Source organism: Brassica oleracea, chromosome C7 (genome assembly GCF_000695525.1).
Source record: "Brassica oleracea var. oleracea cultivar TO1000 chromosome C7, BOL, whole genome shotgun sequence".
In the NCBI taxonomy this organism is placed as follows: Eukaryota; Viridiplantae; Streptophyta; class Magnoliopsida; order Brassicales; family Brassicaceae; genus Brassica; species Brassica oleracea.
Window position 1 is genome coordinate 22,451,064 of NC_027754.1, and position 24,163 is coordinate 22,475,226.

Below are 24,163 nucleotides of genomic sequence, written 5' to 3' on the forward strand. Positions count from 1 at the left end.
TTTATTATTTTTTGTATTTTAAATATGTTTTCTATTTCAATTTAAAAAAATAAATTTATAATTTTTTTTTTTAATTTTGGAAATATTCCGAGGAAGTTGATCCCTCGGAATATTCCGACGACATCTTCCTCGGAATATTCCGAGGAATTTCTGACGAACTTGTGGTCCTCGGAAATTCCGAGGAAATAGGGTTTCCTCGGAATTCCGTCGGAAATTTCCGAGGGATTTCCGAAGAGTTATTTCCGAGGATTTTTTTCGTCGGAATAGCGTTATTCCGACGACATACCGACGATTTTTTCCCTCAGTATGCCGCCGTTTTTTTGTAGTGTACGCGGGAAGTTTCTGATTTATTTTTGGTACCTATCCGAACAGTGCAAAGGATATGGAAACAGGCAAAAGACACTTCAAATGATGAAGAAGTCAATGTATCGCACAAAAAAACTGGACACTGTGGTCGTAAGAAAATTCCACTTGATTTAAATCAAGTTATGAAATTTCCGTTTTGCAAGAGAACGTCACTACGGTCGCTTTCAATGGGTTTGGGCATTGCTACTTCGACATTACATAAACGTGTCAAAGAAGGTATCCTTCGACGCCATTTTAATGCTATCAAACCAGGTTTAAGTGATGAGAATATGAGAGCTAGATTGAAGTTCTGTTTGTCTATGTTGGAAAAGGACTCTTTGGCTCATGAACCAAAATTTGTTGATATGTATAATAGTGTACATATTGACGAAAAATGGTTTTACATGACAAAGAAAACAGAGAAGTATTATGTGGTTCCCGAGGAAGAGGTGCCTCATCGTACATGTCAAAGTAAGAACCACATTACGAAAGTTATGTTTTTAGCGGCGATGGCTCGACCAAGATTTGACTATGAAGGAAATGAGACATTTTCTGGAAAAATAGGAATATTTCCTTTTGTCACCCTCCAACCAGCTCAAAGGCGAAGTAAAAACCGAGAAGCCGGAACTTTAGAGCGAAAAGCATTAACCTCCGTCAAAAGAGAAGATATAAAAGCGTATTTGATTGAAAAGGTTATTCCGATAATTCATGAAAGATGGCCAATTGAAGATCGGGAGAATACTATTTTCATTCACCAAGACAATGCTAGGACGCATGTTGGATGCGATGATAAAGTGTTTCAAGAAGCTGCGTCTAAAAACGGTTTTGATATACGTTAAATGTGCCAGCCACCAAATTCACCTGATCTAAATATTTTAGATCCGGATTTTTTTAGTGCGATCCAATCACTACAACACCAAGCATGTCCGAATACCGTAGAAGCTCTTGTTCATGACGTGGAATATTCATTTGATGAATACCCTACAGAAAGGGTAAATTATATTTTTTTTTGACCCTTCAAACTTGCATGAAAGAGATCATGAAAGTTAGAGGGGAAAACAAATATAAAATCCCACATATGAAAAAAGCTACGCTCGATAGAGAAGGTCGTCTTCCTCTTCAAATAAGTTGTGATGTTTCACTAGTCCAAAGTGTAATAGATACACCAGCTTCATCTTCATGATTTTGTTAAATTGTTGAACTATCGTTGGAGTTTTTTTATTTATTCAGATTTCTTGTGGTTTTATTATATATATTAATGTTTTTTAATTGAATATTTTTTTTGTTATTTTTTATTTTACATAAAATTGTTTTGTGAATAAAAATTGAATAAAATACCTTAACAACGACTAGACAAAAAACCTTTGTCAAACATAATTTGTCACTTCATTATAAACAAAAAGACATTTATCAAAATAAACAAATATGGATAGATCTTAAATTTAACATATCGAGTTCTTAAAATAGTTTTCCATTAGTAAAGTTTTATTAAAAAAATAGAACAAATGAATAAAAAAAATGTAGACTTGCGAAATTATATTTCACATATTTATTCTTACTAAATAACTTCCAATAATACAATAGAATAAGATTTGGATTTAAAAAGAATGTGGGAGATAAATCTTCAACATTTCAAGTATGATTTCTTCAGTTGCTATGTCAGGGTGAAGTTCCCCTTCATCATAGAAGAACAACTCATTCAAATCGAAGTCGTGATTGAAACGGAAAAAAATCTTGTAAACTGGTAGATCATCTTTATCTTTGGTCTCCTCTTTCTCGTTGATCTCTCCATTCTTCATTTTTGTGTATAAGCTTAGTAGAGAATAAAAATAGCATATGGATTAAATAGTGGAGCGATGAAGTTTTATAATTAATTTTTTGTGTTGACTCTATTGACTGAAAATGTTAACTTCTTGTAAAAAGTATAGAGTACGAGTTAATTCCACCGAGTTAATTCCACTGAAACTTGAACTGAAAAATATGTGGAATGTATAAGGGGTAGATAAAGTCTTTTATCATTATGTTATTCATAGTTTTCAGAAAACGTCAAGTATTTTGATACTCCAGAAAAGATCTAAAACGTCATGTATAAACGAACGGAGGAAGTAAAACTCTAACGATGTTCATGTTTCTGTTCAGCGAGCAAGGGACAGAATGGTCCAAATGTGATGAGTGATGAGAGAAAGCATCCATCCAATAACATGTGCCTTGACATGTCAAAAAAGTGCAAAATATGTTCCATTATGAAACGGACTCTTTATTTGTGACAAAAGCAAATAAAAGTTATTCAACGAGATGTAATGGACATTAAAACGGGTTTTATAGGGGTCTAAAGATAAACTGGGCTGATAATAAAGTAAGCCCACAAGCACTAGATTACGCCCTTTTCATCATATTTCTTCGTAGCCACTGAAAAAAAAGGTAAAGAGTATCGCCGCTGCACTGTCTAAAAGGGTTGTTTCGTAGGAAGAAGAAGAAGAAGGTATAATGCCAGGCCCCGTCGTTGAAGAAGTGAAGATCGAGGAAGCCATCAAAGAGCAAGTGAAGCTCGAGGTTCGTTTCCCTTCCCTTCCTCTCTCTCTCTCTTGTTTCGATTCGTGGTCATATGACGATTGTTTCTTCTGATCTGTGTATTGAGCAGAAGGAAGATGATGTTGTCGTTGAGGATGTCAAAGACGGAGACGAAGACGATGATGTCGATGACGATGACGATGACAACGTCGATGGTATAATCTATTATCTCGATTTGATTCATTCCGTCGATGTGTTGGTTCTAGTGATGATTAGAAATGGTTTTTATTTATTTATTTATTGAATTTGTTATGTATATTATCGTTTGTGTTTTATATAGACTCTGTTAATACTATATAAAGTCTTGTGGTTATGTTGTTGTGACTTGTCTTGTATTTTTCAAGGAGCTGGTGACAATGAGAGCTCTAAACAAAGTAGGAGCGAGAAGAAAAGCCGCAAAGCTATGCTGAAACTCGGAATGAAACCTGTCACTGATGTTAGCAGAGTGACTATCAAGAGATCAAAGAATGTAATAACCATTTTTTTTTTTGTTTAATTAATCCTATCTTTCTTGAAAACCAATGTTTGATTCTTGCATATCCCCTCTTCAGGTTTTGTTTGTCATCTCGAAGCCGGATGTGTTCAAGAGTCCCAACTCTGAGACCTATGTCATATTCGGCGAGGCCAAGATAGATGATATGAGCTCTCAGCTACAAGCTCAAGCTGCTCAGAGGTTTAAGATGCCGGATGTTGCGTCGATGATCCCCCCTAACGCTGAAGCAGCCGCGGTTGCGCAAGAGGAAGACGAAGATGATGATGATGTTGATGAGACCGGTGTTGAAGCCAAGGATGTTGAGCTCGTGATGACTCAGGCTGGTGTTTCCAAGGCCAAAGCCACTAAGGCTCTTAAAGCCAACGATGGAGATATTGTTTCCGCCATCATGGAACTCACTACATAGGTTGAGTTCTCGCACTTGTCCTCTTTTCATTATTAAACGTCTCATTTCTCGAACATTGTTTGTGTTCCGCCACTTTAAACGCTATTTTTCTCCTCTACTTTAGAGTCACAGTTGCACAAGTACCACATGATGATAACTTGTTTGTCACTGAACTTAATCTCCTGCTTTAAACAATCTCGATGTTTAGTGAGGCTTGCTTGTTTCTTTTGTCGATCATCCCATCTGATACAATGATAAAAACCAACTTTTTCTGTTAGAAAGAAAGAAACCTCTTGTGTATCATTGGTGAGAAGATGGGGATAACAGAGTAATGAATGAGTAGTTCTTCCACCATATCTGTGCTTTTCTGTTCAGCTCATCATTCACTAAGTTTCTCTCTACCAAACATGTCGAGGAGAGCACCTTAGAGGTCTAGGCTCAAAAACTTGAAGAGTGACAGGGGAAAGTCGGATTGTTCTCTAGGCTTAGAGGTCTGCTACTTCTGAAGAAGCCAACCAAGCTCGTTCAAGAAGCACACAATCTACGCTTGTTCTTCTGTTATATCTTCGACTTTTGGGGTGAAACTCCTCTTCGAGGCGATGTAACTCTTTGCAGATGGATGCATTGGCAGTTATCGATGGAAAACTGTCACCGCTAAACCCATTCTCCACCTGTATACAAATAAGACGTTAAGCATCTCTAGATTGACAAAGAAAGCTATTAAATTAAGTTATATGATGTCACACCTAAATGAAACAGCGTCTAAGAAAACCAGGTTGTGCATTTGTGTACATGTGGAAAGGTGATTAGTTCGAAACCTGCCATCTCACATATATCTACTTTTGTAGCCATACAACATGAATATCTAATTATCATTGCGTACAAACGGATTCGCTGGATACCCAGATTATCAAAAAAAAAATCTGATAACAATGGATCATGTCCGGGGAAAATGTATCATGTATCCAATTATGAAAATATGATCATTTAAATTTAATCAATCATTAATAAATTTGAAATTGTTTCTTTATTATTGGATATTGTATTTTTTTTTCATTTGCTTAAAACTTAAATAACTAATAATTGATTTTGAAATTTCAAGAAACTATATAGATATATACTAATGTTTTGAATTTCCATGTTTCATGAAAGACAACTAAAAATTTAAAAATTTATTGAAAACTAAATCAAAATTTAATAAATCTTATTTCAACTAAAATTCGTTTTAATTTGGTTTTGATTTTTTTTTTTTATAATGGTGAAATTATTTTCCTATACTGTTAAATATTTTTTGCAATAAAGCTAGAATTTGTCTGCATCGATCATTTCTTCCAAGTGTATTTATCTGACACAAAATTTGGACCCATTATGTTCTTCATGTTCCATCTTTTCTCAAGAATTGTAGAGTTTTAGGGTCAATCACACGTTGCTACATTGGCCTATATAAATATACTATTGTAGAAGGTGACTATAGCTTCTAAAGACCGACACATTTCCTCTCTAAATGTGGTTATGGGGCTCACTTGATAAAACCAAGTAAACAGAGTCTCTCATGTTTGATTAATTTTGGGTCCATAGATAATAACTGAGAAACTATTATATATGATTTGCAGGAGAATGTTTGTTTCCCATATGATTTTCTAATAGATATGTTTATGGTCAATGAAGACTAGTATATATATTGCAATAGCAATAAGGAGAAGGAATGGTCAAAGTCCATGCACGTCAATATTTTAGAGGAAGAAAAAATTGAATCCAACTCAAATGATTGTTAAAAAAAATTAAAAAAAATTGAATGAAACGACTCATTTGCGTCAAGGTGATCTACTATCTTGATTTGGTTAGATGATGATGAATCCATTTGTATATAAGATGAAAGAGTCGAGGCCGATTCAGTTCAGTGATCAAATACATGATTAAGCGCAGTCCAATAATACAAATTGAATTGTTAAAAACGACATCATTATCAGAAATAGCTAATTAACAGTTTAACTCTAAGGTATCTATACTATTAAAGCAGGATCCTATTATTTTTTTTATCTTAGCATGCCCTTTTTTTACTAACATTGCATGTTTCATTAGGGACAATCAAGTAATATTAATAACACATCTATATTGGGCCATATTTTTTGGATCCAGCCCACTGTCCACATCAGATCTCTCTTGGACCATTTGAACCAATTAAGAAATCAAATCTAATTCTCACATTTTTTTTTTCTTTAGGCCATTTAGTCCAAATTCAAAAAAAAAAATTTCAACCATTCTTAATTTTTTTTTATTTTCTTAATATAATTTAAGCATTCATAAAAAAAAATTGATTTTTTCATTGAAAAGTATAAATCTTTATTAAAAGTATATAATTATTTTTATTAAAAATATTAACCACATAATAAAATTAATTTATCAGAGTTATACCAACTTAATTCATTAAAAAAATAAGGTTTAATTTTTTAAACATAAATAGTCATTTAAAATGAAACACAATAAAGAAAGATAAAAAGTTTAAGTCTTTTATAAAATAAAAAACAAATATATGAAATATGACATTTACTAAATATTTGTCAATTGAAAAAAAAGAGAAAAATAAATCCGCGCTTTGAAAGCGCGGATCAAAATCTAGTTTATACTATTAAAGCGGAATGCTCTTAGTTTTGAAGTTATTTACAAAATAATGCCATTTATTAATCAACCAATCATGAAATCTAATTAGACCATTTAAAAATCCCAACGAACTGAAGGCCATCGAATCAAGTTATAATGACAAAACTCAAGGCCCATAAAATCATAACCCTAACCCTTAAGTTCATTTTGATTATTTACTCACGTTAATCAGATTTTTGAATTTGCAAGCATTTTTTCTTAGTGGGTTAGGTCTCTACATAAAATCCGTATCAATCATATATTTACAAATACAAAGTTCTGAGCTTATAATAACATTCACCCCTACAAATTTTATGCTATATATTTTTAATGAATTGATACTACTCAAGACCTTTTGTAAACCGTAACTCCAACCCCTAAAACATAAACCATATACCATGTTTTTTTTTTGTCATCAAATACAGACTCATACTGACTCTGTGAACCACTCTGGTAGATTTTGATCCATGTGAACGACAAACGACGGTTGTTTCCTGGCACCGCGTGCTAGGCTATCCGCTCTTGAATTTTGCGTCCTTGGTACATAGATAATCTCCGAACGTGTGAAAACCTCTTTCAGGGACTTAATATCTTCCAAATAACTTGCAAATGCGGGCCATTCTTCTGGTTCCGAAGCCATCTTCACCAACTGAGAACAATCCGTTGCAAATGTAACCTGAAACTGGCGTAAATTTTTCATACATTCCATTGCCCAAAGTAGTGCTTCTATCTCTGCATGTAGAGGGGATAGACAAGCTCAGACATTCCTTGCTCCTAACAACCCATCAAAACCTTCTAAAGTACTTAGTCAACCTTGCCGAGAGAAAACTTCATTCTCCTTCCAAGAACCATCTGTAAAACACCATCTCCCCGGAATTGATGGGAGAGGCGTAACCTCAGCATGGGACCCTATCCTGGTCTCGGTCAATACATGTGCATCAGCCCAAAGTGTTGACTCTGTTTCTGCCAATTTGAGCGTGTCTCTTGGATCCATATCCATATTACTGAACACTTTATTGTTCCTTCCTTTCCAAATATACCAAAGTATCCATGCAAATTGATGGTCCTCCATCGGTGGAGAGACTCTCCAGAAGAGATGATCCATATTTGTAAAAAGGGAGCTCGTTGGGAACATAGTTGGATTTGATGGTATCTTGGAGAGAGTCCAAACCTGAAGTGCAGGAGGACATTCAAAAAATACATGATTGATCGATTCCTCTTCCGCTCCGCAATGTGCACAGCAGGTGTCACCTTGTATTCCTCTCGCTTTCAGATTCTTCTTGATTGCTATACAACCTGTAACCAATTGCCATAGGAAATGTTTTAACTTTGGGGGTACCGTATTTTTCAGCAGAAAGCCTTCAAAACATCAACCGTGGGTCCAAACATTAAAGGTGGTCTTTCCCTGTCTGGATAAACCCGTTCGATGTGATATCATGATTTAACCAATTGCCATAGGAAACCATATACCATGTATTTAGTCAAAAATCATCACATCTGTTTAAATTCCATAAATATAAAATAGTTCTCGAAAACATTAATTTGTTAAACAAATACGATTTTTATGATTGATTTTGAATTTTAGGTATTTTTGTAACAGTATTTTGATAGAATTAATTTTCAATTGGAAGAGATGATATAATTTCTACTAATATTTTCCATTTAGTGTTAACTTTTATCCTATTTTGAAGACTAACCAAATCGTTAAAAAAATCCTTTTTCCAAAATTATACGAGATATACTTTCATGGTAACTGTATCATCTTTCTAACAAACTTAATATTAGGAAGGTTTCGTTAATATACTCACGATGTAGTGCTTTAATATATTAAATTTTCATTCCGAAAATATTGGACATTCTTTAACTTTCCTAGAAATAACTTGTGTAACACTAAATTAATCATTAATTACCTAATATTTGTATTTAACTTTCAAAATATTTCTATCCACCAAATATAGGAACTTTAATAAGTTTTAGCATTTTACTGGATATGAGTATCTTGATTAGATTATCATTTGTTACAAAAAAGGTATCTTGATTAGATTAAAAACGTATATTGCAAATCCTAATTGTTTATCCTCTACGCATAGTAAAACACATATTGCAAATCTTAATTACTAGAAAACAAATGATAAATATGGGAATATTGGATCCCATTAAATATTTTTTTTACCAACCTAACGTCTTATAAATACAATCACGTTCAAGCTAGAATTAAGAAAATCAATGGCCATGACATTTACTAGCGTCAACAAAGTCTAGCCGTTTAAAACCGGGTAGACAATCAAATCTTGGACTCTTTTATACTTGGAAGCATAACACAGAACAATCTGGTGCCTCAGAATATAAGTTCACATTAACAGAGCTCGATTATCATCTTTTTTTTTCAACTTTCTCTTTCTGAGTCTTATTGGAAAAAATATCAACAACGTAAATATTTACATGAAAATAGTTTTTTAAACATAAAAGCGCGGGTCAATATCTAGTATCATTTTAAAACAACTAATAATACCCAATTAGAAGACGAAAATTTATATTCGAAAGATAACCTTTGTAAGGTTTGGAATTTGATTAATTGAGATCTAAGCATGAGAAATTTGATAATCTTCAAAATCACAAATTTTCATGAATTATAACTACTAGTAAGGTCAGCTCGAGGCACTTGAATATTTATTAGCGAAAATATAGATTTAAAGTTCGGATTATATACGGTCGACTATCTTTGTTTTAATTTCGGATATTGGATAATAACCAGTCTGGTTCGGGTAGATAATAACCGATCTGATTTGGTACTCAGAAATCCAATTTTTGTAAACAAGTTAAAATCTGTTCAGATATTCTTTGCATAAGAGCTTTATATATCTCTTAAGACTCTTACACACTTGTGGTGTTTTGTCTTTCTTTTGCAAATGTTGCCTTTGTTGTTGTTTTGAGTTGGGAAAGAGAAAAGACAAAAACAAGTATTGGACTATAGAGTATTTTTGTTAGTAACACTGAAAAGGAATGAAATCGTGAAAACTTAAATATTTATGTTGAATGGAATATTTATGGAAACATATAAATTTTAGAGTCTTTGACTAGTAACAGAATTGGATCTGAGACCAAATAATTTTAGATGTTATTATTATTAATTAAAATAAAAATAAAAACCTAGTGATGGTGACGCTCTCCGGTTTGAAATTTGAAAAAAAAAACGAACCGTTGTGAGATGTGTGTATAATACCATACCCTTTGGCCTCTTCTCTCTTTGAATCCCACATTCACAAGAACATCATCCTGAGAGAGATGGAGAACAACGGAGTAAAGAGTGCAGCGTCGTCGGCCATGGAAGCCTTCGAGAAGCTAGAGAAAGTAGGAGAAGGCACTTACGGCAAAGTGTACAGAGCAAGAGAGAAGGCCACCGGTCTCATCGTCGCTCTGAAGAAGACTCGTCTCCATGAGGACGAAGAAGGCGTTCCTCCCACCACTCTCCGCGAGATCTCCATCCTCCGCATGCTCGCTCGCGATCCCCACATCGTCAGGTCTGTGCTGCGATTCCCCCTCTTTTTCTTGATCTTGATCTTGATTCTAGGGTTTAGTGCCTCATTGATTGATTATAAGTGGTGAGAGCCTCTGATCTTGATGAACATCTTCTTCATCTCCAGGTTGATGGACGTTAAGCAAGGATTGAACAAAGAAGGCAAGACTGTGCTCTACCTTGTGTTCGAGTACGTTGACACTGATCTCAAGAAGTTCATCAGAAGCTTTAAGCAAGCTGGGCAGAACATTCCTCAGAACACTGTCAAGGTTTTGAGCTTTTATCCTTCTCTACCCTCACTCAATAAGCCCTATCATGCTAAAAGAAACATAATACTTTTTGTGAAATCTTGATTCCAGAGCTTGATGTACCAACTATGCAAAGGCATGGCTTTCTGCCATGGCCATGGAGTGTTACACAGGTATAAAGATCCATTCTTTGTTGAGACAGATCAATGCCTTGAAGAACAGATCCTTAATCTTACTTCTCTTACAGGGATCTTAAGCCTCACAATCTCTTGATGGACCGCCAGAAAATGACCCTCAAAATAGCTGATCTTGGATTAGCCAGAGCCTTCACTCTCCCTATGAAAAAGTATACACATGAGGTATTATTTTTCTCTCTTGTTTTACATCCTATCTGTGGAGTTCAACTCAATAGTGTCTTCTTCTTCTTCCGTTGCAACAGATTCTAACTCTATGGTATAGAGCTCCAGAAGTCCTTCTTGGAGCAACCCATTACTCAACCGCTGTTGATATGTGGTCTGTTGGCTGCATTTTTGGTACACCTTCTTCTCTTTTAGCTTTCATTAGATTCAGTTTAATAGTAGCAAGAAGGACTAACTGTTCTATTTCCTTTTGGTGTTTGTAGCTGAGCTAGTGAACAAGCAAGCAATCTTTGCTGGAGACTCTGAGCTTCAACAGCTCCTCAGCATTTTCAGGTAATTATTTGTCTTCTTCTTCATCATTCTCTAACACACAAACATGACCTTTTTGCTTATTCTGTTTCTTTCATTACTGTGAAACTCAGGTTGCTGGGAACACCAAACGAACAAGTGTGGCCTGGAGTGAGCAAACTCAAGGACTGGCATGAATACCCACAGTGGAAACCCTTGAGCCTCTCAACAGCTGTTCCTAACCTCGATGAGTCTGGACTTGATCTCTTATCAGTAAGTCTCTAAATGTTCCCAACACACCTCTTAGACCTTTGCTTTGATTAGTTGAGAATCACACAGACCAGAAAGTAATTTGCGTTTCTCTTTGTGCCCGTTTTTGTTTCTAAACAGAAAATGCTGGAGTATGAGCCAGTTAAACGAATCTCAGCAAAGAAGGCTATGGAGCATCCTTACTTCGATGATCTGCCTGACAAGTCCTCTCTCTGACGATCTCCTTATGAAATCTCTCAGTAGTCTTGTTTGTTCCAACTTTGTCATTGCTTGTCTCAAGCACTTATCCTAGGATGATCAAGTCTTTCAATTTTCCCTTTTGATTGGGGTCCATGTTCCCAGTTGTATAACTCTCAACTTCTTTAACATTTAAAGAATATATCAATTGTGCTCAGTAGTAAGCATTTGCAAATGTTTCCCGTTTGTCTTTTTGTTCAGAATATCAATTGGAGCTTCCCTCGCTACTCTCTTAAGATTGTATGACATATGGCTCTAATCTGATATAAATTATCAAAAAAACGTTTGACTTGTAATAAAAAAAACCTTCATAGTAAAAGAAGAAGTTTAAAAATGGTTACATGCAGCCATTGAGAGTACAATATAACCGAATCCATATTTCCCTTCTCATTGCATATTAGTTGGATTATGATGAGTGGCATATTCCCAAAATTTCATATTGAATTTTTCATTTCCATTACTAATCATTTAGATTCAAGAAAGAAACAACTTTTGTAGGATGATATAATATTAAAAGTTTACCAGAAGCACATCAACCAACTATAATGCCACTGAACGAGCCAATGATGAATGTAAGCAGAACATTAAGTGGCTTGAACTACCTAAAATATTTCCCCACAAGAGATTTTACAATCACATTTCAATTTCAGTCACTTCTCTGGTTTGAAATCTTGCAACTTATATGTTGAACATGCTTGCATGGCCTCACGGTTCTACTTTTAACACTTGGTAACAACCACCCACAATAACAACAACAATATTCATATAGAATTTGAGAGCAATTGAGAATACATTCATATAATATATATATACATATATATATATATACAATGATGAATATAATTAATCAATTTCTGTATTTCTTTATTCTTTTTTTGTCAATAAAAGAAAGACCTCAAAAACCATTTTTCTTTATTTAATGAAAAACAAGCCACAGAAAAATCTTATATATTAAAACAGAAGTCACAATTTTGATTCATGTGTTATTTTGTTAAAAATGGACCTAATGGATCTATTCCTAGAAAGTCATGTTACATTTAATATCTAATCTTATCATTTAAATTTTGGGCCTACCATAAATTTTTATTGGGCTATCAATAATTGGATTTAAACAATAGATGATTCATTGGATTTATAGATAGTATAAATTAAATAGATATAATTTAATGTTGTAATACTATACATATATATGCTAAATATTTAAATATTTGTCGATGTTAACTTTTAAAATTATAAATATTTTTTTAAATAATAAAAATCATATTATCTAACAATGATTAATCTTTACTACCTTAAACCAATGAGAACAAATTTTAAACTATATAGTTTGTTTTAAAAATTAAACAAAAACTAAATGTTTAATTATTTACTCGATAATATCAATCTATGAAGCGAAAAGTTTAATCTTTTAAAAACTTTATAAATTTGTGAAATGTTACAATATCTTTGAATATGACAATAAAACAATATTTTACTAATATTTATATATATAGTTACAATTTTAATAATGAAATAATGTTCCGAAAATATATATATAGAAGAAGATACAAATACATGTGAAAGTTTGAAACAATCTATTCAATGAAAAAAATATACAGTAAACTTATTATGTTTTAAAAATTGATAGACTCATATTATAATATATATCAATTTAGAATTAAAAACAAAATATTTATATAAAAATAAATGAAAACAAAAATCCGCGCGGTTGCGCGGGTCGAGATCTAGTATATATATATATATAAAATAGACTTGTCTCTCTTCTTATGACATGTGGAATGCGGGTTTGTTGACATGTGTCCTTATTTTTGTCTTTTTACATTTTAGATCTTTCTTCTTTTATATTATTGCAATTTGGTTCACTATTTTCTAATTATACACTATCTAATCATTTTCACACTAACCATCATCATTTGAAGTTTGATAATTTATTTTAATTTATTTTATTGTTAAAAAAATTTGCAAAACGAATAAAGAAATAAGCAAAAAAATATAAATGTATTTTAAATATTTAATTTATTCACAGCTAAAAATAACATAAACTTTTGCTATTTTATTATTTTTTACTATTTTCTATTATTTCATTTACAACTATATATTTATCTTAATATTAACCAAACTAAAGCAGAACACATAATCTAAACAGAAAACTTCCATAATCACATAGTAAAAAATGTCAAAGTAACACTAACTTAATAAAGGTCCAGAGCTCAAAGGCGATCAAGAACGAAAACTAACTTACCCCCACTTTATCATAGAGTGTCTTGACCAGAACAATCAAAAGTCCGTAAAATGTAGAAATATAATATTGAGATAAAGCAATCCCTCAAACACAAATGAGCGTGATCAAGGACCAATGCAAAGAACTAAGAAAGCAGGTTAGATGAAGAATAATCAACAGAAGGCCAACCACGAAGCAGGAAGAGACATACATAACGAACGATAAGCATAACCACCAGCTAAGAGGTAAGAAGCACCTCACAAACTAAACAAGCACAAACAAGACGCCTATGCCGGTGAAGAACCACAAAGCTCTTGATAGAAGGGACCAAAGCTCCAAGAGACTAATACCGCACATTTATACTAAGGGAAGCAAGGGAAGAAGAGAACAACATGAGTGAAGGAGAACGGAAGCCAACCCCTGAGAAACATGAGCCAAGACTTGAGACCAGAAACAATCTTCCAAATCTATAGAGCATACTATGAGGAGAACACTATCCAAACCTGGAGTGGCTAACATGGCGAATGAGAGAGTCACAGAGACGCAAGCAGCGATGAAAGCTGCAATGAGATGAGGGAACATAGATGGAAGGGTAGACAAAACGAAATCATCAAATCGTGAAGCCGTCCTCGAGCTATAGAAGTCAGATCACCAAAAATCATATCTTGAAACCCAAAACGAGAAGGGAGTATCGATGGTAAGCCAACGACGAGGAAAACAACTTCAAAGACGACTAAACTCTGACCCAACCCAAAGAGATGAAGTTCCTAACATCAACTGAATTCTAAAGAAGAAGAGGAGCATCCAATATTGAATGGAGCAGCCTAAAACGACGCGAGAAACAACCGCACAACTGGAAACTCCTAAACCCGATCTACAACAAATACCGGAAATCTCAAGGTGAAGAAAGCGATAAAGAACAAGAGCAGGAGGTGAGTCTTTTTCGGTGATGATGAGAAACACCGCATACCAGAAAGGTAAACAAAATACATAGATATTGAAGGCTCAATGTCAAAATATGAGAAAAGGCAAAAACATCTTCAAAGTTATAATGTTCAAAAATATGAAAAAATAAAAAACAATTTTGACGCTGAAACCGTTAATCTTAGAACAAATGCATAAATGCAAAATTATTGAAATTCAATATATTTTTACACTCGAAGCTCACTTCACTACTAACAAATACTATACAGACAAAACACATTATTGAAAAACAAAGATTAAATATATTAACAGATCACTATTACTACTACATAACACAATAAAAACACCAAACAACGTTCTTAACAACTAAAAATGATCACATAATTACATTATCTAAAAAATCATTAATCACATAAAAAATTTCTTGGTTGGTTAGGGGTTGGGGATGGCTAACAATTTACCATGGGGATTTATTGAAATTTCACGTGATTTAATAAAAAGTTTAAGAAAAGACGCCTTAAGATTACTATAACCACAATTTCAAAGAGTTTGTGATCAATCTCAAGACAGATGCATGTCAAGTCTATTTATAAGACTGAAGATATATAGCTCTAACACTAAAGCAAAGGAAGCAGCGGATTGCATTCAAAGGTAGTTACAATCAAGAATTGAAAGAAATATGTATATCATCTTTATGAATAATTCACTAGCTTGGGTTTTTGTTTGTTGTCTTGCTTCAGTTGCTTTCTTGTATCAAAACTTTGGTGGGTTTGTTAAATTAATGAAATTTGATATTCTCTATATCCATCATGTTACTTCTAGCTACATATATCCAATGACTAGATCTTCTCTATTTTCACCGTAGCAATATTTCATCAATACTTTTTACCAAAGTAAGTTGTGTCATCATAAATAAAAAGGTCATGTCATCATTTTCAAGTGGAAGAATCCAATGTTTAATTATGTCATCTACTGACATATTTGTTTAGAGTTGGATTGCCAACTGAGGATTTGGTAGAGATCGATGAATCCAGAAATGAAAGATTTTCATACATTGGAGTGAATTAAATCTGATTAATGAAATTGTTTATCTCCTGGATTGAATCTAAGTAATTAAAATATTGAATATATATGTGAAAATTACTCCTCAATTATTTGATTGTTTTTATTGGTAGGGTTTCAACATGAAATGAATCATAGGATCACAAGGTATGGTTGGATTGATATCGTCAATTGTCAAAGTCTCAACTATTATTTGGTAGCTCTGTGATAACTTTTGAAGGACGATAGTGTGTACAACATCTGCTCTCATATATATATTTAGTCATGTAATGCATATATTTTTCATCAAAAACATGTAGTATATTGTTGCAATGCTCCAATAACTACGAGCTAAATGGTATAGATGACAGTGAATTGCAACAGTTGTTATGCAAAGCCCGCAATGGTATCGTGGTCTAGGTTTGATTAGAAATCAGAAACATCACTTTCTATGATCAACATACGTGTCAAACGATTTGACTAGTTCTCACATCTACCAGGGTCCGACAACAAGTAAGTCTCCTCAAATGGGATACAATAGTAGTATTGTAGCGGCATATATGGTGAACCGGTAGCTATAATGAAGTTGAGCAACATAAATTGGGTGGGTGTAATGGTTATGTGGTTGTGTTACTGTCCACTAGCCACTTGTTTATTGGTGAATATAACTTTCAAACAACCCCTCAGCCCATGCCTTTTCTTTCCCATTTTGTCATTTTAGAATTGGAACCTAAAGAGGGGAATGAGGAATCTAATAAAGGAGAAGATAAAACGGGTAAGAGGAAGCAAGCTCCAGGAGGAGAGGAGATGAAGAGGTCACGATTCTCTGTTTCACACACCGGTTCGTCTTTGTGCACCTGACCATGATGGAAATACGGAGATTACAAGTGTTAAGTTAGCATGAGGAGCTTTGCCTGTGTTAGATCACTTCCATCACATTCATCATTAAATTCAGATTTTACATTTCTCCATATTGGTATTATAGCAGCGGTGACCTATATCGATGGTGTTGCACTTGAGTCACCTAAGCTTTTAGAGCCAAATTATTTTCATTACCAGTTTCTATATTACCCCAATATTCTTGACAGTTTAATGGAAGATCCGAAAATATTAAGTGTAAGTTTAGTATCTGTTTACAACATTACCATTAATTTGATATCTAGCTTCAGTTTTACTTATACACCTTAGACCATTTCCCTTTTTAAAAATATATGTGCATAATCAAGTAAACTACCATAAAAATTAGTTCTTCCCTTTTTCCCCTCTCCAAATGTTTTCTCTTCTCGAATCAATGATCACAAGATTCACAAACTCATAAGAGTTTTTAACTTGAAAACTATTTTAACACAACACGTTTTTCCTTTAAAACTATTCTTTCATAGATCTGATGTACTACATACATGCCCGGCTAGCATGTGTTCAGAGTGCATTTGCACATGGCCCATTACAGTTTTTAAAAATTTTAGTCCAGATTAGAGTCCGAAAAAATTTTAAATTATTTTTTGTTTCTCAAGAAAAAGACCCCAACTTTTTTTTCTTCTCTTTAAAAAGGTTCCAAAATTTTTCCTATTTTCTATTGAGACGGGCCTGACTACATTATACCGATGCAACATCCCCTTTTACCATTGACTCAGAATGATCCTTTCACCAGACAAAAGGATCTAGACACAAAAGCTGAACAAATGCCAAGTCTTACCCATTGCGAAGTAAAAAAAAATGCTTTGACCTTTTTTCCCACAAAGAAAATTACATATTTCCCTACAAAAAAAAGATGCCGAAAGCTGTATAAGGGAAGTTGGTGCATATTGTTGCTTTCGATAAGAGGGAAGAGCAAACCAAACGCAAAAACTACTGGTGAGTACAAGGATCTAATGCTCGTTCTTCTTCTCATGAGAGTGATTTTCTCTTTTTTCACATGTTATGGTACATATTGGTATCTCTATGTTTTTTTTTTTTGATTAAACACAGTTTTCCCAACGGCTTTCTAGGCCCAAGAGACTAATATGTGTCGTTGCGGCCCGAATGTTAAATCCGCGGTGGCCGGGAATCGAATCAAGGTGGCGGTGCTCACAGCTGTGAGTCCTTTACCACCACATGTTATGGTACATATTGGTATCTCTATGTTTTCATTGTTTTGGTTCATCGTTTTTATTTATTTTTTCCATTCAGTTGTGATATTAGATCATTGTATTGCTACCTTTGATATTAAATGAGATTTTTTCAAGTGTTAAAAAAAAAACCAAACACAAAACCTACATCAAACTAGACTTACCAATACAATACCTTTAATACTTGTTAAAAATAATCTTTTTGAGCTTTGAATTACTTGGAGCATCTTTATCGCGTTTTTTTAGCGTCTCTAAAAGTGAGGGGTCCAGTTCTCAGAAAAAACCGTATGTTAAGTGGACAGAATAAGAGACGTTTATTGTGTGTTTTTTTGCACTGTTTGCGGGCTCCACCGATACGTGACGGCCCGTGATTGATCCGCTTTTTAATTTTTTTTTTTTAATCAGAAAAAAAAACTTTAAGAAATTAAATAAATAAGAAACCTCGTGGTTGCTTTCCTGTTATCCATAAGTTTGAACTTTGAAATTACGTAATAAAGAAAATACTACGTGCAAGCCTAAAACAAATCAATTAACTTAACTTTACTAAAAAAAACAGAGTTCTATTCGAAATCAAAACCTCTCTCTTTTAGAGAGAGAAAATCTCTCTCAAACCCCTGTTCTCCAATCCAAATCTTTCACAGGGGTTGAGATCAAATTTTTTTTTGTTTTTAGTCTTTGGATTGATTTGTAGTTTCGCTATAGCGATGTTCTGTTTCGCGTAGGCGATTTGTGAAGTGGTTTCAATCATCAATCAGAATTGTGTTTCAATCATATATTCTCTCTCTGATTTGTGATTGAGTTTGAATAAAGATCCGATCTTTATTGATCGGTCCTCAAAATCTCCTCTTTCGCAGCTTGATTTCAATCCCGCTTGCTTGAGATTGGGCCCTCTTTCATCTTCAGTTATGCTCTATTTTATTCTCCTAAAGAATCAGTCTTTACTTTTCCTTGATGAGGAACCAATAAATGGTTTTGGTGTAAAGCATCTTGATGGGGAAGAATATGGAGACGATGGAATTATCTCAGTTACATACGAGAGATGCAGTAGAGTTGGCATCTTTGTAATGGTCCAATAAAGTACCTCGTTAGTGAGCAAATCTGAGTTTTCTCTGGATCTAATTTCTGGTGGTGTTGGAGTCCCGATATTGAGCAATGGCTTTAGCGGAAGTTCGAGTTAAGGTGTGCAGATTACTGTTCCAGTGAGGCGTGAAACATGAGAATTGATTTGGTAGGATGACGGCGGCGAGGAGCAGCGGCGAAGGTCGAAGTTCTTCGGAGATGGAGAAACCATGCATGATGAACGTGTGTTCGTACACGTGTCTCACTCCTGTCTGATTGCCGCTTTGATGAGGAACACGTGCTTGAAGAAAGCTGGATTGGTTCGTGTTGGGCTTTGAACTTGTAATATATAGTTGTTGTTTGGGCCTCTGATATAAAATTCTGTACCCTTTTATTTAGCCCATTGAGGCTTAATGAAAATCAGGTTGACAAAAAAAAAAAAAACTGAACTTTACTAACAATGATTGTAAACTGGATTATAACTCTGGACTTACATTATAGGACAAAGTATTTGAGCCCATATTCATATGACGGTTTTGGTTATATGTTTGGGCCCAAACCCCATAGACACAACAATTTCCCATTGTTTTACAAGATATTTTTGTTTATATATATATACATTTTTAAAGAAAAAAACTCCTAAATACAGAAAAAAATATATTAAAAAATCTCAAGTATATGAGGTATTATGAAATCTATTTGGTAATATTCAAAATTATATCTTAGTCAATACCAACTTTTATCACCACTACATTTTATATTTATTAAATTGTTGGAGTCAAACATTTCCAAGATTTTATAAAAATATTTTCCTTGTATATCTTATTCATATAAAAAAAATCTTCTCAAATCTCAAAATATAGACAATAATCTTAAAAAATATATTTTCTAAGTTTGTAAACTATATACTTGGTAATGATATATACAAATTTGACCCTAATATTTAGCCAACAATGAATTTAGTCACCAAAATCTATTATTTAAAAATAAAAGTTTTTTAAAATAAAATCTGACCCATTTAATTCATTCCTTCCGCCATTGACAAAGATTCTTCTCCGCTTCAAATAGTCTCTCTCTCTCTCTGTGTCTTCCTCTGCTTCTTCCAATTTCCCCGCCGCGCCACCACCGGAACTCCCTCTTTCTCCTTCCCCTGGTGTCGTCTCCGGCGCCGTCACTGCAGAAACAGGCAAGCTTATCTCTTTTGCTTTCCCTGCTGCTCTTTTGTTTTCTGTATTGAGTTTTGATTAGTTCTGAGGCTGTGTATTAAAGCAAATACGTTTTACTCTTTGTTTTGTTAGAAAGCACCAAACTTTAGTTTGCATATGTCTTATAGACTTTTGGGTTTATCTTAGTTTTTGTTTTAATGTTGTCTTTGCTGTGACTACTGACTAACTCCAGATCAAAAAAAGAGAAGCTTTTTGATGGAGGATACCAACGAAACACAGTTGCGAGATGTGCCTTGTGTTGCTGATGATGCCCTCAAGGAAGAACTTGGGGATGAGGCAGACAAAGATCAAAACTTTAGTGAAACTCCCCAGCAGCCCCTTCTTCTTGGCCAGGCTAATGGAGTTGCTGCTCACTCTGAAAAGAAGACTCGTGATAAGGTGCAGTTTTCGAGTCCTGAGGTTGGTGATGGAAGTGTCAAAAAGCGCAAGACTTGGTTGCTGAATGACTCTGAGGTAACAGACTGTAATCTCCGGGATTGAATATCACTGTTTTGTTGTAGAAGGGAGATGGGCGTAGTGGTTAAGATCTTTCTCTTACAAGTTCACTTTTGTTTGACAGGCACAGGGAGATGATGAAGCAGGGACGCCAGAAGAGCAGCAGGCGTTTCTCATAGAGTTGGCGACCTTTCACAAAGAGAACTACCTGGACTACAAGCCTCTTAAGTTTTATGGGCAGCCTCTAAATGCTCTCAAGTGAGTTCTTGGACAAGTGTTACTTTTGTTCTTACATTATCTTTGGTTAATTAGTGCCTAACTGTTTGCATGTTTTACTTATGCAATGTAGGCTGTGGAGAGCAGTCATTAAACTAGGTGGCTACGACGTGGTAACTATCCACTTCTCTAGTTTAGTCTTAAAGAGTGTTTGATATGCTTCCGGAAGAGATTTTTATTTACTGTTGTTTGCTATATATGGGAGTTTATATATTCAATGTTTCTCGAATTTTTCTTCTGGAATTGAATGTCATTGGTCTTCAAGATTCCTTTGGTCTTTTTAATGTAATTTAGGTCACCACATCAAAGCTATGGCGGCAAGTTGGAGAATCCTTCAATCCTCCAAAGTATGGCTAATGTTGCCCTTAGAGTCTCCCTTAGTCTTTACTGATTCTTCATGTTGGTAACTTGTTACACATTTGGTTTTCCAGGACATGCACAACTGTCTCCTACACATTCCGCATTTTCTATGAGAAGGTGAGTCTCTCTCTCTCTCTCTTGTGAACTTGTGATTGTTAATAAGTATCATATACCTACCTTGTCTTCAGTTTTGCTTATCCACCTTTCTTTGGTATGATAGTGAGTTATTGCAGTTTAATTTGAACTACTTCTTTTGGCACTTTGAACGCACTGATATCTTTTCCTTTCTATCTTATCATATAGATGCAAGTACATTATGATTTTGTGTCTTTTACTTCGATTTGCAGGCACTTCTAGAGTACGAAAAGAGTCTAATGAAAAATGGTGACCTTAACCTTCCTGATTCAGCATTCAATCTGTCTTCAAGCCTCCAGAAAGAGGTAACAATTTCCCCTAAAAATAATAGTAAATTACCATAAAAGTTCGCTAGAGTACTCCAAATGTTTTTCTCTTCATTGATATAAGGACTTTGGGTGTTAGGTCATTAGCCATCAAGGTTCAGGATCAGGCAGGGCTCGAAGAGACTCTGCAGCTCGTGCTATGCAAGGCTGGCATACACAGCGCCTTGCTGGATCTAGAGAGTCTACTGAGACTAGTGTTAAGGTTTCACTTTCAAATTCTTACGTCCACTTTTGTACCTGCAGAAGCTTCCCTTGAATCCATAACGATGTTCTTCCTTTTGGTTTCAGGATAAGGGCTCTAACTCAACCCCAAAGCATAAGAAACTCAAAAGCATTGGTAATTTTGTTTTTTCTCAAGGGTTGCTTAATATTAATGTGTGTTTAAATTGTTTTTTTCCAGGGCTGCCAAAGCCGAGACCACAAACTTGCACGGACCTTGTTGTTTCACAAGAAGGAGCAGAAAAACAGTTACGGAAAGCTATTCTTCTCTTCTGCTTATTTGGTTTATTCTAACTTTTTTGTTTTCTTCTTTCAATCCCTCTAAGAAGTAATAGTGTATGAAAACAAAGCATTTGTTGACCTTAACATGTTACTGTAGTTTAACTTTAAGGTTTCCTTTTTCTATCTTGAGTCTTGACCCTAAGCGCTGTAATGGTAAAATATGATTTTGGCTTCTTAGGTCGGTTGCTGATGTTGTTGATGATGGACCCATTGCTGACTGGGTGAAGATAACTGTCAAAGAAACTGTGAGTTACTTCTGCACCATTGCAACAAAACATAGATTGTTTGTTTCCCATCTGGAATCTTACCATATCTGTTTTTTTTTTCTTCTACTTTTTGAAAATTCACAGGAGAACTCCTTTGAGGTATTTGCTTTGGTTCCTGGACTTCTTCGCCATGAGGTGAGTACTCCCTTGAAACCCTATTACTGAAAAAGCTACTTGAGAAGTCTTTGAATTTTGTATGAATTGCATATCACTATGGTAATACACAGCAAGCACATAGAGAGAACTGTTAGCTACCAAAGCAGTTCCATTTAGTGTTTTGGATTGTTTAGTTACATAGAAACTGGTTCTAGTCTCAAATACACAGTTTTGTTGGAGAGATGTCTTTTCTTAGTGAATTCATAAACAGAGTCATCAACATCAATTTGTTTTGGTTCTCAGGTTCGAATTCAATCAGATCCAGCTGGAAGGCTGATTATAACAGGAGAGCCTGAGCAGCTTGACAATCCTTGGGGCATTACACCTTTCAAAAAGGTAAAGAATTTTCTTATATTGCTATTAACAGATACAGAGACCTGTTGTATCAAACTAAGAACCTCGTCTCTTATCATTTTTGATATCATTTTCACCAGATTGTTAGCTTACCATCAAGAATCGATCCGCTTCGCACATCTGCGGTCATAAGCTTGCATGGTCGGGTGTTCATACGAGCTCCATTTGAACAGTGACTCCTCTTTAAGAGTGACCTCCTTGTTTTGTTCTTTAGAATTTCATTTGTATCAGAACAATTTTGTTAGGCTGCTGAAGCAGTTTTAACTTGTAATTTTAGTGTCAAGACTAAAGTTAAGAGAAGACAATCAAACATTGTATCTTGCTGTTAGATTTTTCTTTTGTAGATGCTGCTTAAAGCCTTTTAGGATGCAACCAACAATGATATCCTTTGGTCCGAAATTGGAATGTTATATTTATGTTTTCTTTATAGATATGAATAGTTTTTCCTATCAAATCTACTATAGGTTCTATCATGCATCTTTTCAGGTTCTCATGCTTTTTCTGTTTGCAAAAAGTACTCCTGAGATGATTTGTTTTCAAAAAAGTGAAAGAAGAGTTTGAAATATTTTGGTGGTGCATATTATTGAAGGGGAAAACAATAGTAAGGAGAGAAAAACATTTGACATTTTTCCTGAATCTAAAAGGTTAATGATTATCCCTTAGGAGACGTGATAAAAAAATACAAGTTAATTATTTATTTCAATATTTTCATCATGACATAAAATTTAAGAAACAAGAAACAAGAAACCATTAGTTTGGTTTGATCTAAACAATGGTTGATAAAACAACATAATGAATTCATTTACTAGATTAGTAGATAATGTATTATATCAAGTGAATAAACACATACAGGAATTATCTGTAAGTAATTACGTTTTTTTTGAAAAAAAGGCTTGCAAGTAATTACGTTGCGTGTGTCTTTTATCATGCAGAAAGTTTCCGGAGAAAATTATAAATAGAAACTCAGTTGCGTATCTTCAACTTGGTGTAGCTCAATTGCATGCAAGTCAAATGACATGACCACATGACAATTTGATTTTATATATACAAACATACCTACAAAAGTTCAGTTCAAAAAAAAAAAAACATACCTACAAAAGTAGGTACTGAAATTCAATTTTATTTATTTTGACGAAAACAATTCTTGCTAAGTGTCTATACTTACAACCAGAATAACGTAGAGAGTTAGTTGGTTGAATACTACAATAACTAGAAATGGATTTATTTATAAGGGAATCATACTTAACATATATTCATCAAATCTTTTTTTTTTTTTTTTGAAGAAATATTCATCAAATCTAAATTGCAACTTTGCGAACCCACTTCTCTTTTGGAATTGATATTGGTTATCTAAAATATTTGGTTATAATTTTTATGATTCATGTTCCTAGTTAATTTTCCCAAGTTAAGGTCACTAATTCA

At 34.2% G+C, this 24,163-nt stretch overlaps 4 protein-coding genes across 4 annotated transcripts; all 4 read left to right on the plus strand.

Moving 5' to 3' along the window:
• The first annotated feature begins 533 nt into the window (after nucleotides 1-533).
• LOC106302859 lies at nucleotides 534-1,184 on the plus strand. Its single transcript, XM_013739267.1, has one exon. The coding sequence runs from the start codon at nucleotides 534-536 to the stop codon at nucleotides 1,182-1,184; it is 651 nt and encodes a 216-aa protein (XP_013594721.1).
• Nucleotides 1,185-2,697: 1,513 nt separating this feature from the next.
• On the plus strand, nucleotides 2,698-4,019 carry LOC106301690 (nascent polypeptide-associated complex subunit alpha-like protein 4). Its single transcript, XM_013738141.1, has 4 exons — nucleotides 2,698-2,898; nucleotides 2,987-3,071; nucleotides 3,261-3,385; nucleotides 3,468-4,019. The coding sequence occupies exons 1-4, from the start codon at nucleotides 2,833-2,835 to the stop codon at nucleotides 3,813-3,815; spliced, it is 624 nt and encodes a 207-aa protein (XP_013593595.1). The 5' UTR covers nucleotides 2,698-2,832; the 3' UTR covers nucleotides 3,816-4,019.
• A 5,653-nt stretch (nucleotides 4,020-9,672) lies between these two features.
• Nucleotides 9,673-11,553, plus strand: LOC106303947 (cyclin-dependent kinase B2-2). Its single transcript, XM_013740308.1, has 8 exons — nucleotides 9,673-9,955; nucleotides 10,079-10,220; nucleotides 10,311-10,372; nucleotides 10,447-10,558; nucleotides 10,639-10,732; nucleotides 10,822-10,891; nucleotides 10,981-11,119; nucleotides 11,237-11,553. Exons 1-8 carry the CDS (start codon nucleotides 9,720-9,722, stop codon nucleotides 11,330-11,332), a joined length of 951 nt encoding a protein of 316 aa, XP_013595762.1. The 5' UTR covers nucleotides 9,673-9,719; the 3' UTR covers nucleotides 11,333-11,553.
• Nucleotides 11,554-19,717: 8,164 nt separating this feature from the next.
• Nucleotides 19,718-23,123, plus strand: LOC106303620 (AT-rich interactive domain-containing protein 6-like). The gene is made up of 14 exons (XM_013739908.1): nucleotides 19,718-19,892; nucleotides 20,105-20,385; nucleotides 20,492-20,625; nucleotides 20,717-20,756; nucleotides 20,938-20,990; nucleotides 21,075-21,120; nucleotides 21,351-21,443; nucleotides 21,544-21,666; nucleotides 21,753-21,801; nucleotides 21,865-21,931; nucleotides 22,144-22,210; nucleotides 22,316-22,366; nucleotides 22,631-22,723; nucleotides 22,822-23,123. Exons 2-14 carry the CDS (start codon nucleotides 20,128-20,130, stop codon nucleotides 22,915-22,917), a joined length of 1,170 nt encoding a protein of 389 aa, XP_013595362.1. The 5' UTR covers nucleotides 19,718-19,892; nucleotides 20,105-20,127; the 3' UTR covers nucleotides 22,918-23,123.
• The last annotated feature ends 1,040 nt before the right edge of the window (nucleotides 23,124-24,163 follow it).

Coding starts and splice junctions, on each gene's coding strand:
- LOC106302859 (XM_013739267.1), top strand. CDS start 534: ATGGGTTTGGGCATTGCTACTTCGACATTACATAAACGTGTCAAAGAA.
- LOC106301690 (XM_013738141.1), top strand. CDS start 2,833: ATGCCAGGCCCCGTCGTTGAAGAAGTGAAGATCGAGGAAGCCATCAAA. Junction 2,899..2,986: donor AAGAGCAAGTGAAGCTCGAG/GTTCGTTTCCCT, acceptor TGTATTGAGCAG/AAGGAAGATGATGTTGTCGT. Junction 3,072..3,260: donor TGACGATGACAACGTCGATG/GTATAATCTATT, acceptor GTATTTTTCAAG/GAGCTGGTGACAATGAGAGC.
- LOC106303947 (XM_013740308.1), top strand. CDS start 9,720: ATGGAGAACAACGGAGTAAAGAGTGCAGCGTCGTCGGCCATGGAAGCC. Junction 10,559..10,638: donor TGAAAAAGTATACACATGAG/GTATTATTTTTC, acceptor CCGTTGCAACAG/ATTCTAACTCTATGGTATAG. Junction 11,120..11,236: donor CTGGACTTGATCTCTTATCA/GTAAGTCTCTAA, acceptor GTTTCTAAACAG/AAAATGCTGGAGTATGAGCC.
- LOC106303620 (XM_013739908.1), top strand. CDS start 20,128: ATGGAGGATACCAACGAAACACAGTTGCGAGATGTGCCTTGTGTTGCT. Junction 20,991..21,074: donor GAATCCTTCAATCCTCCAAA/GTATGGCTAATG, acceptor TTGGTTTTCCAG/GACATGCACAACTGTCTCCT. Junction 21,667..21,752: donor CTACTGAGACTAGTGTTAAG/GTTTCACTTTCA, acceptor TTTTGGTTTCAG/GATAAGGGCTCTAACTCAAC.